Source organism: Lepeophtheirus salmonis, chromosome 3, assembly GCF_016086655.4.
Source record: "Lepeophtheirus salmonis chromosome 3, UVic_Lsal_1.4, whole genome shotgun sequence".
Lineage (NCBI taxonomy): Eukaryota > Metazoa > Arthropoda > Copepoda > Siphonostomatoida > Caligidae > Lepeophtheirus > Lepeophtheirus salmonis.
In genome coordinates, this window is record NC_052133.2 from 27,825,005 (window position 1) to 27,839,850 (window position 14,846).

At 29.8% G+C, this 14,846-nt stretch overlaps 2 protein-coding genes across 2 annotated transcripts in view; one reads left to right on the forward strand and one right to left on the reverse strand.

Moving 5' to 3' along the window:
• LOC121115343 (potassium voltage-gated channel subfamily B member 2-like) overlaps positions 1 to 5,819 on the reverse strand; it is a 41,057-nt gene extending 35,238 nt beyond the window's left edge. The window contains exon 1 of the mRNA XM_071887246.1: positions 5,159 to 5,819. Coding sequence (XP_071743347.1) covers positions 5,159 to 5,752 — 594 coding nt within the window. The 5' untranslated portion in view covers positions 5,753 to 5,819. The remainder of the gene's footprint in view (positions 1 to 5,158) is intronic.
• Positions 5,820 to 13,772: 7,953 nt separating this feature from the next.
• On the forward strand, positions 13,773 to 14,400 carry LOC121114829 (cuticle protein 18.6). Its single transcript, XM_040708908.2, has 2 exons — positions 13,773 to 13,873; positions 13,936 to 14,400. Exons 1-2 carry the CDS (start codon positions 13,865 to 13,867, stop codon positions 14,263 to 14,265), a joined length of 339 nt encoding a protein of 112 aa, XP_040564842.1. The 5' UTR covers positions 13,773 to 13,864; the 3' UTR covers positions 14,266 to 14,400.
• The last annotated feature ends 446 nt before the right edge of the window (positions 14,401 to 14,846 follow it).

Below are 14,846 nucleotides of genomic sequence, written 5' to 3' on the forward strand. Positions count from 1 at the left end.
AAGATATATAAATTGCTTAAAAACTTTTAATAAAAATGAATTAGAATAGGATAAAAATTTCATATTTGATTACTTAAAAAGTTAACATACAAAATGTGTCATCTTTTTTATTTTCCAAGCTAATTTATTTTTTATACGGCTCTTATTTAATTTATTAATATATTTTAGTCGAATAAAAGTTCGAGCACGTATAAATTTTTTATAACATCAGGAGGTGCATTAGGGTATTTACTTTGAATAATTTTTATCAGTCTATCCACTTAAAAGTCGAATGGCACATACATTAATATCCTAACTTCTGTATACTTATGTTAAAATATCTCAATGTCATTTAAACCGACCCAAACTTATTGAGTCGGGAATCCATTTCTGAACAGTCAAATTACTTGTCATCATATTGGAATATGACTCTCGAAAAGATCTAAGATCTCCACAGAAATGAATAAATTATTAAATGTTCGCCATAATAGCTAATTATAAGTTGTTTTACTGAAAAGAATAGTTAAAACGTAACAAAATAATAATACGTTTGTTAAGTATTGATTGAAAAAATAATATAACATTAATGATATTCTTCAAAATATACATTCCCTAATTATGAGTTCTCCGTTTTTTTATTTTATAATCTTATTGATTAATTCGGTTTTAGTTAGAAATGAAAATACTATTTTTGTTATTGTTGTCAGACGAGTAGAAATTTAAAAATCCTTCCTATTATTAATTCGTTGACATCGTCATGGATAGGTAAGCTGGACGTAACTCGAAGCATTATCATATATCAATGCATAAATTCACTTGTGGAATATCAATAAAAAAGTATTTTTAGGTTATCCAATTGATACAATGGTAATTTATTACTAATTACTATTAAAACGATGACTAAACAATATATTATTATCGACTTTGACATCACAAAAACAATCCTTCTATTTAGGTTGACTAGCGGTCGGTACGGTACAACAATTTGGAAAGGATGTTTCTAGTTACCTTGCCCAATATCTTAGCTCGCTATCGTCAATCTCCTTTGCTCTTGTACTTACTCTTTGTTGCTGAGTACAAAATCTGAAGAGTGCATGCCCGAAGAGCATCTAGAGGTCTTGAAATTTTGATTGCTCTGTGCTCTTGGATAATTTGCATTCGAAGTTGGAGGGCGTTTGAGTTAGTATGTGTAAGAGTTATCAGCTGAAATAAACCATCGTATACTGCTGTTGCATTCATCTAAATTTAATTTTTTTTGGTGGAAAATGTACACTTCAAAGTTTCCATACCTATTTGACGCCGGATATAGAATAAAACATGTTTTTCTACGACAGTATTATTACCATAGCATCACTAATGGGGCATAAACATTGTTGATTTACTAGTAGTTTGGTTACATATCTGAGAATAGTTGTGCTACCTTGCGTATATTAATAATTTGTCCTTGAAGATTAAGATAGGGAATATTGGAGGATCTAGTGTCTGAAATATAATTATATTTTTTATAATGCCATCTTTTTTTGTGAGAAGAATATCTAAATCTTTGTCTATTAAATATACATATATATAAGTTTTTTTTTCCTTTCAGCATCATGGATACGATAAAAACCCTCCGAAATAGAGTAGCTGAGCTTCATAAATGCGCTAAAAGTAACAATGAAATTGTCAAAGAGTTGAAGGCCGCCAACATTATATAGAAGTATGTGTGTAACACTGTCTGCCGCTACAAGGAGACATCTACAATGCCATGATAGTCGATAAGATCCTATTCTGGCTTCAGGACACATATGGTGATCCTCCTTACATCTTCAGCCAAGATAGCGCTCCCTCTCAAATCATCAAAAAGTGTGTAGGACTGGTTCAAGTCTAGTTTCAAGGGCTTTTTGTACAAGAGTAACTGGCCACCTAGCTGCACTGACCTAAATACTACGTACTTTTTTATATGATCCATGCTTAAGGCCAGGGCTTGCACCAAGCACCCCCCAAACTCAAGACACTTTGAAGGTGCCCTTATCTAGGATCGGTACAATATCTCAAACGAAACTGTCTGTGCTGCCTCTACACAAGTGCCTCTTTGTCTCCGCCATGTAATTTGGACAAAGGGAGACTATTTTGAAAAAATGTTTTTTAAATTAATCTATATAACAATTTTATCATTTTTACCAAATTTTATACTTATTAATAAATTTATATTGAATTTATAAACTGAAGCATATCTTCCCTAACTTATTCATCACCCTGTAACCTCAGCTTAATATATCTACCCCATCTTACAGGGAAAGGATGTTTTTTTTAAATTGTTTATGCTCTATTGTTCAAGATTGGATAGTTTAAAAGTGTTTAATGTTTAAAATCGTGGATAGCCTTGTCAAGATTAAAATATATATAATGTATCAATAAATATTGATGGGCGCGTGGCCAAGGTTGAACTTTTTTAACCTTGATTCATCATATTATAGTATTCATACCCTCTATTTTCAAAAGTCAAACACCTACATCGTTATTAGGGTACCTAATAACGTAACCTTTTACTTTGTCATAATTTTTTAGAATTCCCTACTCATATGTTGTAAAAAAGATGAACGCTCCAAATTAATCAGTGTATTACTTCGAAGCGAGGAAAACTTCCATTACAGACATTAAATGATTAATTTCAAATCTATTTCAAGAAAAAGATATTAAAGTATCTATGAAATGCAATTTTTCAATGAGAAGTTAAAAAGACGATCAAAACCCTAGTGATAATATTTGTCATTAGTTAATTGAAAATTGCTGAAAAATGGTAAGAGTAGAATAACCTGCCTGAGATAAAAATAAATAGGTATATATATGGGTAAATCTACAAACACTGTATTTGTTGAATGTCATTTAAATCTTCAAAATTTGTAGGAAATAATGAATAACAATACAAATATTTGGAGAACTCACTTTATTTACGAGAAATTTAGTCTAATTGAGTTTCTAGTAATGTTCACTTGCCTAACAGTCACATTTTTGTTGATATGAAGGATTCTTCAAGTTATAGTAAATTTATTGTCTACAGTATGGAAATAAGATCGTATAATGGTCTATTGACATATTTTTAACACATGTTGAGGTAGAATATAAAATATACCTAGGTACCTTAGTAAATTTATTTATCAAATTTTATTAAAACTTAATGAAAATTGCTTGTTTATTGTGTGTGATATACCAGTTCAGATATGAAACTTTGGAACTGTAACACAGTCAGACTCTGATCTAAACAATATATTATTATCGACTTTGACATCACAAAAACCTACCAAATTTGAGTCAAATCTGTTTCCTCTTGAAATATAAATGTGTGTTACAATAAACTCTGAGTTCTTAAATAAGAAGAAATTAGCATTTAATAAATATTTGAGTAGCGTTATATTCTAAACCAAAGGATTGATAGGAAAAAAGCTATCAATTAGCTTAACAAAACTTATATTTTTGTTTAATAACTAAATAAATAAATCAGGTCATTAGTTTTTGACCTAAAAATATTCAAGGCCTTTGATTTTTTTTTAAATTTTAAGCATTTAAAAAATAGGAACCTTACAAATATTTTTTTTTAAACTGTAGAGTGGAAAATTAATGGAATAACAATAATTGTGTGATTTAGTGTTGTTTTAGTCCATATTTATTTGTTCTAGTCCAGTTTAAGACCGGTACTATCAGTCTTTGGTGCAAGACCTTAAGAATGTCAGTCCTTCGGACTGTCAGTACTAAAACCAATTAAAAAAAAAGAATTAAAGATGAGTGACGTCATTAAGGACCGAACTTTATCAGTTTTAGGACTGATATAGAGAATTAAACTATTCCAGATCAAGACTGAACCGGAAGCTGCTTTAATTTTCAGCCCTAAATAAGGATTGACACGGCACTAGTGATATATAAAAATAGTAACTTCATTTATATAGAAAAAAAAGGTTTAATCGGACATAAACTTCTACATACATGAAAATATCCGTACGCACAAAACTGGCCGGGAGAAAATTGACCGTTAAAGATTCCCATGAAGGAAAATTACAAGTTAGATAAGTTGCCCGTATTTTGTTCAAACTTCATGATGAATAATAACCCAATATAAGCTCACTTAATATTATTTATGACAAATATGTAAGCATATTAGAGAGATCCTTCAATTGTGAATAATGTTATTGTAATATAGGAGAAGGTAGGGGGAATAAATAGCTTAGCGATCTTAAAATACGGGCAATTTTTCAAGCTGCCAATTTTCTTCAAAGCAATCTTCCACTGGCAATTTTCTTAGTACATAAAAATATAATAAGTGTACAAATACTATATTAATTTAACAATGATTTTTATAACTTTTCTACAATTATATAGTTAAAATTAAAAAAAAATAAAAATGAAAGGCCATGAAAATGTAATGTAAAAAACTAAATTTTACTTTACTTTTTTTATAACAAAAAAATAAAAATATGTTAACATAAGTTGTCTTAAGCCAACTGATAGGCAAATATCTATATTATATCATAAATTCCATTAGGTTTAAGATATTTCATGAAAATTTCTCATAGATTGAAGCATATATGTATGAATAGGTATCAATAACACATTATTTTTATAAAATTTCGCGTTACAGTGTATAAAACTAAAAGTATAATATGAAAAAATAAGATTCTGGTTTTTTTTTAGTTTAAAAGGAAAATAAATTTCTTATATCATATTTAATGATGTGAAAAGGAGCTCTTTCTGGCGGCCAAATTCTAATGTCATTATGAATTAATTAAAAATGGCAAAGTCATATCGCTTGTAGTAAAAAATATACAACAAAATACACGTTTTACATGGAAGGACTTCTTATCTTGTTGCCATAGATAAAAAATGAAGTAGGTAAAATTTGAAGCTACATAGGATAAAGTAGTTAACATAGACTATGCAGCTTATTCATTTTTTCCTATATTCAAGAATTGTCAGGGCTACGTTTGACGTCATCTCAGCTGTGGTTTTTAATCTCTATTTCACATATGTAATATGCCTTTCAATGCATGAGAAAAAATCTCTTATGAAAAAACTTTCTATAAATAAATAAATAATTCATGCTTATAAATCAGTAATTTTTTCGATTTCTTTAAATTCTAACCTTCATCGAAATGAATATCATTGGGTACTGGATTGTTTAAAAAAATATCAAGAAAATTATTACCCTCGCTGCTAAGGACGATTCAGGATATTCCATAACATTCCATAAATAACTACGCACTTTTCCAATGTAATGATTTCCAAAATTTTCATCTTTGATTCTGTTAATTTCTTTCTCACGTAAGGCTAAAGAATTTCTTAATTCTTTAACACAATTTTCCATTTCTGGATAATATTTAAGAGCACAACATGGCTCTAGATAGAGTTCATCAATACCCCAGAAGTTTAAGTCTTTCTTAAATACAGTAGCACAAATTTCTACAGTTAAATGGAGGCCTCCAATACGGTACATGTCTAATATTGCATTAAAACCGAGGAAATTACGATCAAAATAAAAAGTTGGAGGAGTCCCAGGGGTATAATCGTCACATAGGGTAAGTATCTCATTCATACTTTCAGCTCTTATGAGTCGACTCAAGCGACTGTTTGGAAGAGCCGCAAATATTTTTTTCCGAACCTTAAATATCATACCACCAACATCTATTAAAACAGTTTCTCGACTATCTCCAATCACTCTTCTGGTCTCGTCGTCTAATTCACAGGTATTTGTTGGGCTTATTAATAGATCCATGTGTCCAAAATCTGATTCTGTCATCATGAAGAATTTGATTATTGAAAAGAAAGATACTCACAAGATGGAGATACTACGACTTCTTTCTATTACTGGCTCTATTAAGAAACGTAAAAATATATTTCTCCTACCGGAACGTGAAAAACCTTAACACTCCGTCTGCATTTACTCTTTTAAAGGTGTACGTACTACTTTCTATGGGTAAAAGAAAAAGAGAAAATAAATACCTTTCCATTTAATTTCCTCTCAGTTCTACCTTTTTTTTTTATCGAGGGCTTTTCTGCACATTTAATATTTATTTAAATTTTACGTATATGTTCTGGACAACATGGAATTGATGTATTAAGGGTTATAAATTCATAGATATCAGTATTGTCACAGGTCCTATATTTTGCTCTGGTTCAGCTACTAAAATTGCTAGGGTATTTTCAGGGTTTTTGATACTTATTGTCAGGATTTTTGCTTGTATTACATAAGTTTGTTAAGCTATTTTATTTAGGACAATTTTCATTCTTGATTAGAGGGAGAAGATTAGAGGAGAGGGGTTATGATATAATTTTACTGGAAGTACAGGCTGCAATACTAATTTATAAATCCAGCCAACAATAATACCTTCTCATAAATAAAGGTATAATATAAATACTTTATCACTATCACCTATTCTTAAAGCATTAGTGAGGGGCACCAAATTGAGCTAAATTATTGAGCGGAAGAGTGCTCATTATTTTAAATAAAGAGCGAGAGTGGGAGAAAACTTGCCATTTTAGAAGAGTCATAAAATCTATCGAATTTTCGCTCATTTATAAATTTGTATTACTTTTCCGTTTTTACATCTTATGAGATAATAACTAAGAAATGGAAAGTCAAAGAATATATTTAAGATTGCAAGAAAAGATGGTTGACGTTATGACACAAGATAAGCTAGAATTTTTCTTCTTCTATGCTGTATCTGTGTCTCTCTGATATCTTCAGTAGACAAGTTTCTCTCTAATGTAGCTGACCACTATAAAAAGACTCAAACATCAGTTCCATCACAGACACCGCCAGCTCCTTCGTGTGTGGAGATTACGTTGCAAGATTATGCTAGCGTGACATTTCCCAACTGAAGTACGATTTTGCTATATTTTTCTGTAATAAATTGTCATAAGTTTAAAAATTTGAGAACCCTGAGTTCAAGTTCAAACTAATTATCAGGCTTAACTGGATGATAGTGCATGAAACCTTGTAATAAAATGTCCCCCCAAGACAGTGGTTCCCAAACTCAAGGAACAACAAAAGATAAATAAGAATTTATTTAAACCCATATTTTAGTAAAACCAATTATTTGGAATAAGATAAGATATTGTAAATAATGTATGGCTGTCACAAATTGTACAGCACATTTGATCTTTCCTCGATCTTTTCCATTCGCACTTAATATTACCTTATTTGCATGTGGCAATGTGAATTCTATCAATTTAATAACTGTTATGCATAGATATTCAAATATTTGGCAGAATTGCCGTTAGATATTATTAAGCACGTATGTTACCTTTTGATTTATACACTGCTTTTCTCAGCTACTGTTGAGAGAGTATTTTCTAAAAGTGGTTAATTATTTAAGGATAGATACTAAAGTTTAAAAGATGAAAACTTTGAAAAAAAAACCTTAAAAACAACCTTTGTCAATGAATCAAATGTTTAATAGTTAAAACATTAATCATTTAATGAATCTTTTTAGTTATTTATTATATAATTTTAGATTTTTAAGGTTTATTTATTCTTTTACCTTATTTGTCTTCATTTTTTGGAATAAATGATAAATAAAAAATTAAGGAAATTAATTGCAATACTGAAGAGTTGTCAAATTCAAATACTCCTAAATGAGCACCGCTCATTTTTAATTGAGCAGGACCAAGAGTGCACTCACTAAATTCGTAACTGAGGAGGAGGGGGAGTGTACTCATGATTTCTTCAGCGGACTAATGCCCTGCTTATTTTGTATGTTTGTTTTTTACATCCTAAACAAAACGATAGCTTCTTAATTGCCTAAGATTACAACATATGTACTAGATAAACTTTGTTTTTAAAAGTATTATTACTCAATTTGAACTTTCCGTACTTTGATTCTTTTCTTACATGACTGGTGCATTAGTTTTGTTGTTGTTTAGTACATTTTCTCTTAAGTGAGTTGCAATTTTTTGTTTTGCTCAAATAAACAAACAAAAAAAAACAGCCTGACAATTTTCACACGTAAAAAGCAGGGGATGGGAGTCGTTAAAATTACTCACGAGCCAGTAGGGATAGTTAATTTTCTTTTTATAAGCCAGAATACCACAAATATTGATCATTTTTAGACCATTATCGAAGTACTTTTGTTTCCAAATAATTAGAAAGTTACATGGGGGCTTGTAATTTATAAAAAAATTGATCCATATCTAACTATTAAAAGAAATAATAATAAAACTGTATTCATTGAAATATCCATAGAAACTACCTATGAGTTTGATATATAATCGGAGCAATGTATATGATTGGCTTAGATTTGAAGAAAACCCCTATACAATGTCCGTTTTGTCCAATCAGAAACAAAGAAACAAAACTCTCTATGGAATATGTAATATATATGAGTGGATTTTGGAACTGAAATTTACTGAGTGTTCCACTTTTAGAAATGTCAGTTTTGTTAAAACAAAAAACATTTCAAAACTATTACACAGCAAGTGTAATATTACGTAATTTGTCTTTAAAAAATATTTTTCTTAAAAATCACACATAACATTGATTTTCAATGTATATAAGGAGTATTCGATTTTGAAACAAGGTAATACTTATAGTTTGAACCCAAAATTGACTCTGAACAAGTATATGCAGTATTACTTAGCCAAACGGGCTACATACAGGCCACCCTAAATCAGTCCAAATGATTTTTTTTATTCACGGGCTAGTGGGATATAGTGTCTGTCGAGCCATGTTTAAAGGTAGTCAAATATGCCTGCAAGATCACCCTCCATTACACCATCCATAGATTAAAAAAACCAACAGCATTGAGGATAGATTGAAATAATTTATGAATTTCATGCAAACGACTGCAAGGGACAACCTCGATAAGGAAATCATCCGTAAATTGTGCTAAGAAATGAGGTAAATGCTTCAGACTTTCAAATCCACTGGGAAAGGTAATTTTGAGTGAAGATCTACAATGAATTAAATGTTGTTCTTTCATTCGTTTAAAAAAAAATTGCCGTAGCTACAAAAAAACTGAGTTATTAATGATTGAAGTGCCTAAGTAGGGCGGACCCTGTAGAAAGTTGTACCTAATGAATGTGTTTTTAATTTAGAAAATATCAAATGTAAAAATGTTTGATTTCAATCTTTTGTGGGTACTTTCAATTTTTTTTTAAATATGGAGAAAAGGATGTTATTGAAAGTCATTTATTCCTTCCTTGAAGGAGAAAGGCCATTTAATTATTACTCTCTCGCTGTTATAGTCCGACCCTAGATTTATAAGAATAACAAAATCAAACAGTAAATATGACATATGTATATATTAATAAAAAAACAGGGACAAAGATTCTCATTTGATTATATCAACTGTAATTTCTAGTACTCAAAAGAGTTCAATTAAACTAGGGGTTAACAGATTCCTTCCACAAAATGAATGTTACCTGGTAAAAGCATGAATTTACCTCTAACCACATCAATTAACACAAGTTCTCAAAAAAAAAAAAATCAGTAAATTTGATAAAGGATGTTTATTTGATACATTAATCACAAAACAGCACTTTTTTTTTTGTTCCTATTAGCACAAATTCTCTAGAATGTTCAAGAAATGTTGAGTATGAAAAAATACAATGAAAAATAAGCTTATATGATGTGTATATTTTTTTGTTGTATAAAACCAACATTTAAAAAGTAACCCCCCTTCTAATTTAACTTATGAAAACATAGAAAAATTATGAGACAAATTGCCAAGAGAATAATTTCTCCCAGCGCGTTGTCCATTGAGCTACATCGTTCCATTATCACATTTATCACATGATACAAAAAAAAAAAAAAACATCAATTAACTATCAATGATGGGTTCAGTAATTAGATATAGAACCGACTCAATAAAATAATATAACTTGAGTTTTATAAATATGTTTATATCGATGCATCATTTTAATCTAAGTCGATAATTTGAGCTGATATGATGTTTTTCACAAGTAAATAATAGTAATTATAATATATATATATATATATATCTACTATATTTGCATAGGATGTCTAAGTTAAGCCTTAAAATACCACTAGATCCATTTTTTCAACTTTATTGTTCGTCATACTTCTCCTATTGATCCTAACCAACCCTAATTACCTAGTGGTGAAGCAATAATAAACAAATAAAAAATCCCTATAGTGATGGAGGAGATTGGGAACAGTTCTCTAACATCAAAAAAGCTATAACCACAAAATTCATATCACAATTCTCTGGTATAATGCATAATATTGTGGGGAAAAAACAATAATTTTTACTAGCTTTTCATCGATATATTGGATAAAAATGAATTAAATCGGTAAAAAAAATATTTTGGAGACAACATTTTCATTGTTTTTCCTGGAGCTACTAGCATTGGAATTATTGATTATCTGTTGATATCAAAATTAAAAACTCAATCACTCTAAGAATAAATATGAGATACGGTAACGATCAGTACATTGGAGACAATCGCAACAAAGGCTCCAATTATCTTCTCTTTCTTTATTTTTCTTGATTATTTTACTAATTGTATTAACTGTAATTAAGCGTCGGCTAAAAGCCAATTTTGCTTTAATAAATCCTCAGTGTTACTCTCCGTTTTTAATGAGCACTTTACACGTAACTTTTTTGGTTGCATAAAACCAATATTTAAACAGAAAAAAAATCCAATAACTTATTTATAAACAGATATCCCGCCCTCTTCTAATTTAACTTATGAAAACATAAAAAAATAATGAGACAAATGGCCAAGAGAATAATTTCTCCCAGCGCGTTGTCCATTGAGCTACATCGTTCCATTATCACATTTATCACATGATACAAAAAAAAAAACATCAATTAACTATCAATGATGGGTTCAGTAATTAGATATAGAACCGACTCAATAAAATAATATAACTTGAGTTTTTTAAAGATGAAAATATGGACGCATCATTTTAATCGAAGTCGATAATTTGACCTGATATGATATTTTTCACAAGTAAAAAATAGTAATTATATATATAGATAATATATTAGCATAGGATGTCTAAGTTAAGCCTTAAAATACCACTGGATCCATTTTTCCAACTTTATTGTTCGTCATACTTCTCCTATTGATCCCAGCCAACCATAATTTGTGCGACCGGTAATCTGATCTCCTGCCTTTTCATTCGTACTAATAAAATTACCAATAAATTCATTCTCTGTAAAATTCATCCCCGAACATTTCATTCCCTCTATGAAGAGGGATATTTAGTGATTAAATACTGTTTATGTTTCTAAACTGACCAGTAGTTTTTGTGTTGGGCTGTAAAGGGAGGCCTGGGCAGTGGGCATTCGGAACTGAAGATGAGTGAGGACTAGTGATAGATGGGAGACTAATATGAATGATTTATGGTATTTATGGATTGGAAATTACGTCATGATACATTTTTATAGAGAGTAGGAATGGAATCTCGATGTGTGGATAATATTTATACATTGGGAAATAGAAGTAAATCCCGGAATTACTCTTCTGTTTTTTCTAATTCCCAAGGTATAGGCACCATAAATCATTCATATTCGTCTCCCTTCCATCACTGATCCTCGATGACTCACTACTCATCTCCAGTGCCGAATGCCTAGCCCGCCCTCTATAGCCCTACATAAAAACCAATTGTTAGGTTAGAAACATAAACCGTATGACATTACTAAATATTCCTCTACAAAGTGGGAATGAAATGTTCGGGGATGAATTTTACAGAGAAGGAATTTACTTAAAATTAAATTACTAGGAATGAAAAGACAGGGAATGCATTTATTAGGAATGAAATCACCTAGCACCATAATTTTGTTAATATATTTATACCTCTATATAGATATGAAATATAATCTTTTTTTTTTAAATATTTCCTTTGTCTAATATAATATTCTGCACTAGAGGAGGTACCTGAAGTTATTCGGATTTTTTAAAAATGAAATGAAAATTAATTATTGATTCATAATATATTTAATTAGTGATAATTGTTTAAAGTAGAACATTCATTAAGTAATATTTATCACCTCATTTACTTTTATCAAAAACAATTAAATGTTGAGCGAGAGAAGTGAGAAATTTAATAGCCTTGTGCACACTACTAGTGGTATCAACCCCTAAAAGACCATAATTTGAACTTATAACATACGTTTTTCATCTTTATTATTTTGGAGGGAAGAGGGAAATAAAAAAATATCAATAGACAATTATTACTTGACTGACAATGAACCCCCAGAGGAAGAGGCGAATTTAATGATTTTAGCTAAATTAATCAGAAGAGAGCGATGACAAATTCCAGGTAGAATTAAAAAAAAAATAAACCCTTCAAATTAAAACTATTTGCCTGATTTTGAGAACATAAATATAAATGAATGAACAACCTTTTCACTATTAATATATATTTTGGCCTTTAACAGCCTCACTGGAGTAATTCGGATATACAGAGGAGGATTCATTTGATGTATAAATACCAAATGTTTCGTTCTTAATTTATTTTCATTTTTGGATCATTATTTAAAAAAAATCAAAAACAAGTTTAAATTGTTATTATAATGATTTTTGCAAAAAAAAAAAGGCAAATTTTATTTTTTCAGGTTACCGCGTGTTTTTTAGTTTACCTTGAAGAATGGAGCTGTGATACATTTATGCACAGTATTTATTATCATAAGAGATATACTTATAAGAACATATTATATAATACCAATTGATCGATTATAAGTGTAACCTATTATTTACCAAACTTAAAACTGATTATAGAATAAGTAGAGTAACATAAGTTAATATATTGATAAAGATAAGGACTATGTTATTTAAATTTTTGGGGCATTGTGCACCAAAAGTTAATTTCAATGTTGCTATTCCAATAAGTAATTAGCTACAAACAAGAACAAAATAATGTTCTATTATAATGTCGTCGTTCTTTTTGATATGAATCGGTTAATCCGATTAGTATATATTTGTAATATACTTTATTATTTACTAGTGGTAGTACCCGGCATTGCCCCGAGTAATTAGGCATTAGATAAAAGACAATTTTTGCTTTAATAATATAGAAGAACACACTAACACGTAACTACTCCATACTTATATCATTTTTTTATATGATGGGATGACTGATGATAACTTTAATCTCTGGAACGCTCACTAACAAAAAAAAGTAATCTCCGTATGAAACGCCCGCGAGAGAAAATTCATTTTTACATACCAGCATTTAAATACATAGGATATACGATATACTAGGAGTGCAATACCAAAAACAAACAGAAACAGTGCTACATATTCAATGCTACAGGCGCAATTCATTGATATTTTATTTATAGGACTAACTTGTTATTTCTTAGATCAAAAATATATTTATGATATACATAAGAGAGCAAAATATTCAGTGTACGCCGTGACTGTTTTTTATACATTCATAAAGACAAACAGACAAATTTTGCTTCATTAATATAGATTATGCATTACTTAAGAAGGCATCACATAATAAAACCCACATTTTACGATGAAAAGATGCTGAAAAGTAAATATGGATCTAATAAACCCAGATGGTACTATGCGTAAGGAAATTGTCAAATATTTTAAGGTAATGTAGTTCAGTATTTGAGGAAATAAAACATAAAAAATATAAATTTGCAAATTTTATTTTGTTTGATTTTTTTGATTTTTTGGAAATGTTTTTTTTGTACATCTTTAATTTGTGCTCTTAAACCAATATAACAACTTCTATTTCCTTAACAACAAAAACCTGATTTAAAAAAAAAAAAAGGATACAATCACAACATCGTTAAAATTAAGGATTTGAAATAATAATAAAAATTGACGTATCAAACCCGATTTGCAGAACTCTCATGGTTTCTATATAAAGGTAGAACATATTTGTTAAGCAGTCAGTATTCAAATAGTTTACATCATCATCATCATCATGCTTCGGGTAAGAATGTCATAGTTTAGGATATACTTGGTTCTTGTAATTTAATTATTTTTTTACTCCAGTGCTTAATAATAATTTCTTGTGCAACACTCATTTTGGGAGATGGTTTTCATTCCGAGCCTCTTCGCAAAAGTACTCCACCCCCTCCACCTGAGCCATACGCATATAACTATCAAGTACGCGATGAAGAAACTTTCACCAGCTTTGACAAGGAAGAACAGCAAGATTCGACAGGATTTGTCTCAGGATCATACAAAGTATCCCTTCCCGATGGAAGAATTCAAACAGTTACCTATACTGCTGATGCTATTCATGGTTTTGAGGCTGAAGTGACATATGAAGGAGAAGCTCAATATCCTCCTGAACCTACAGAAGAAGAGCGTCACTTCTAAATATGTTTCTTTTTTCAAAGTGCTTTAATTGTATTATGACATTTAATTATTGATATTTTTTGTTTGTAAAGTGATTGATATTGTATATCAACATTATATGAATATAAATATATTCTTTTGAACATGTTTAATATATATATATATATATATGCTTTTTTTTTGTTGTTGTTTTTGTTTTTCTTTGATAATTTCCCTGAAGAGGCCTCTTCACACTTTTTCAGTGCATTCCTTATTTTTCTAAAGATTAAATGACATCCACCTTATAAATTTTTGACCAAATTTTGTTTACTAAGAAAAACTTTTTTCCTCACACTATGTCAATTTTGAGGTACCAGAGATGACATCCCTTTAACTGTTTTTCTTCGTGACGTATGTAATTTTTTCATCCTTTCCACTTTGAAATTAAGCAGCTACCTATAACGCGATTATATAGAGGTTGGGTAGTTAGTTATTAAATAGTTCATTGTATTCTGAGCACTCATAGTAGACAAAAAATATTTTGGTAGACCACTTGGTCTAACTTTGATCCTTGGGTCATAGATGTCTTTGAAAAATAATTCAAAAGAATTGAAAAAATAAAC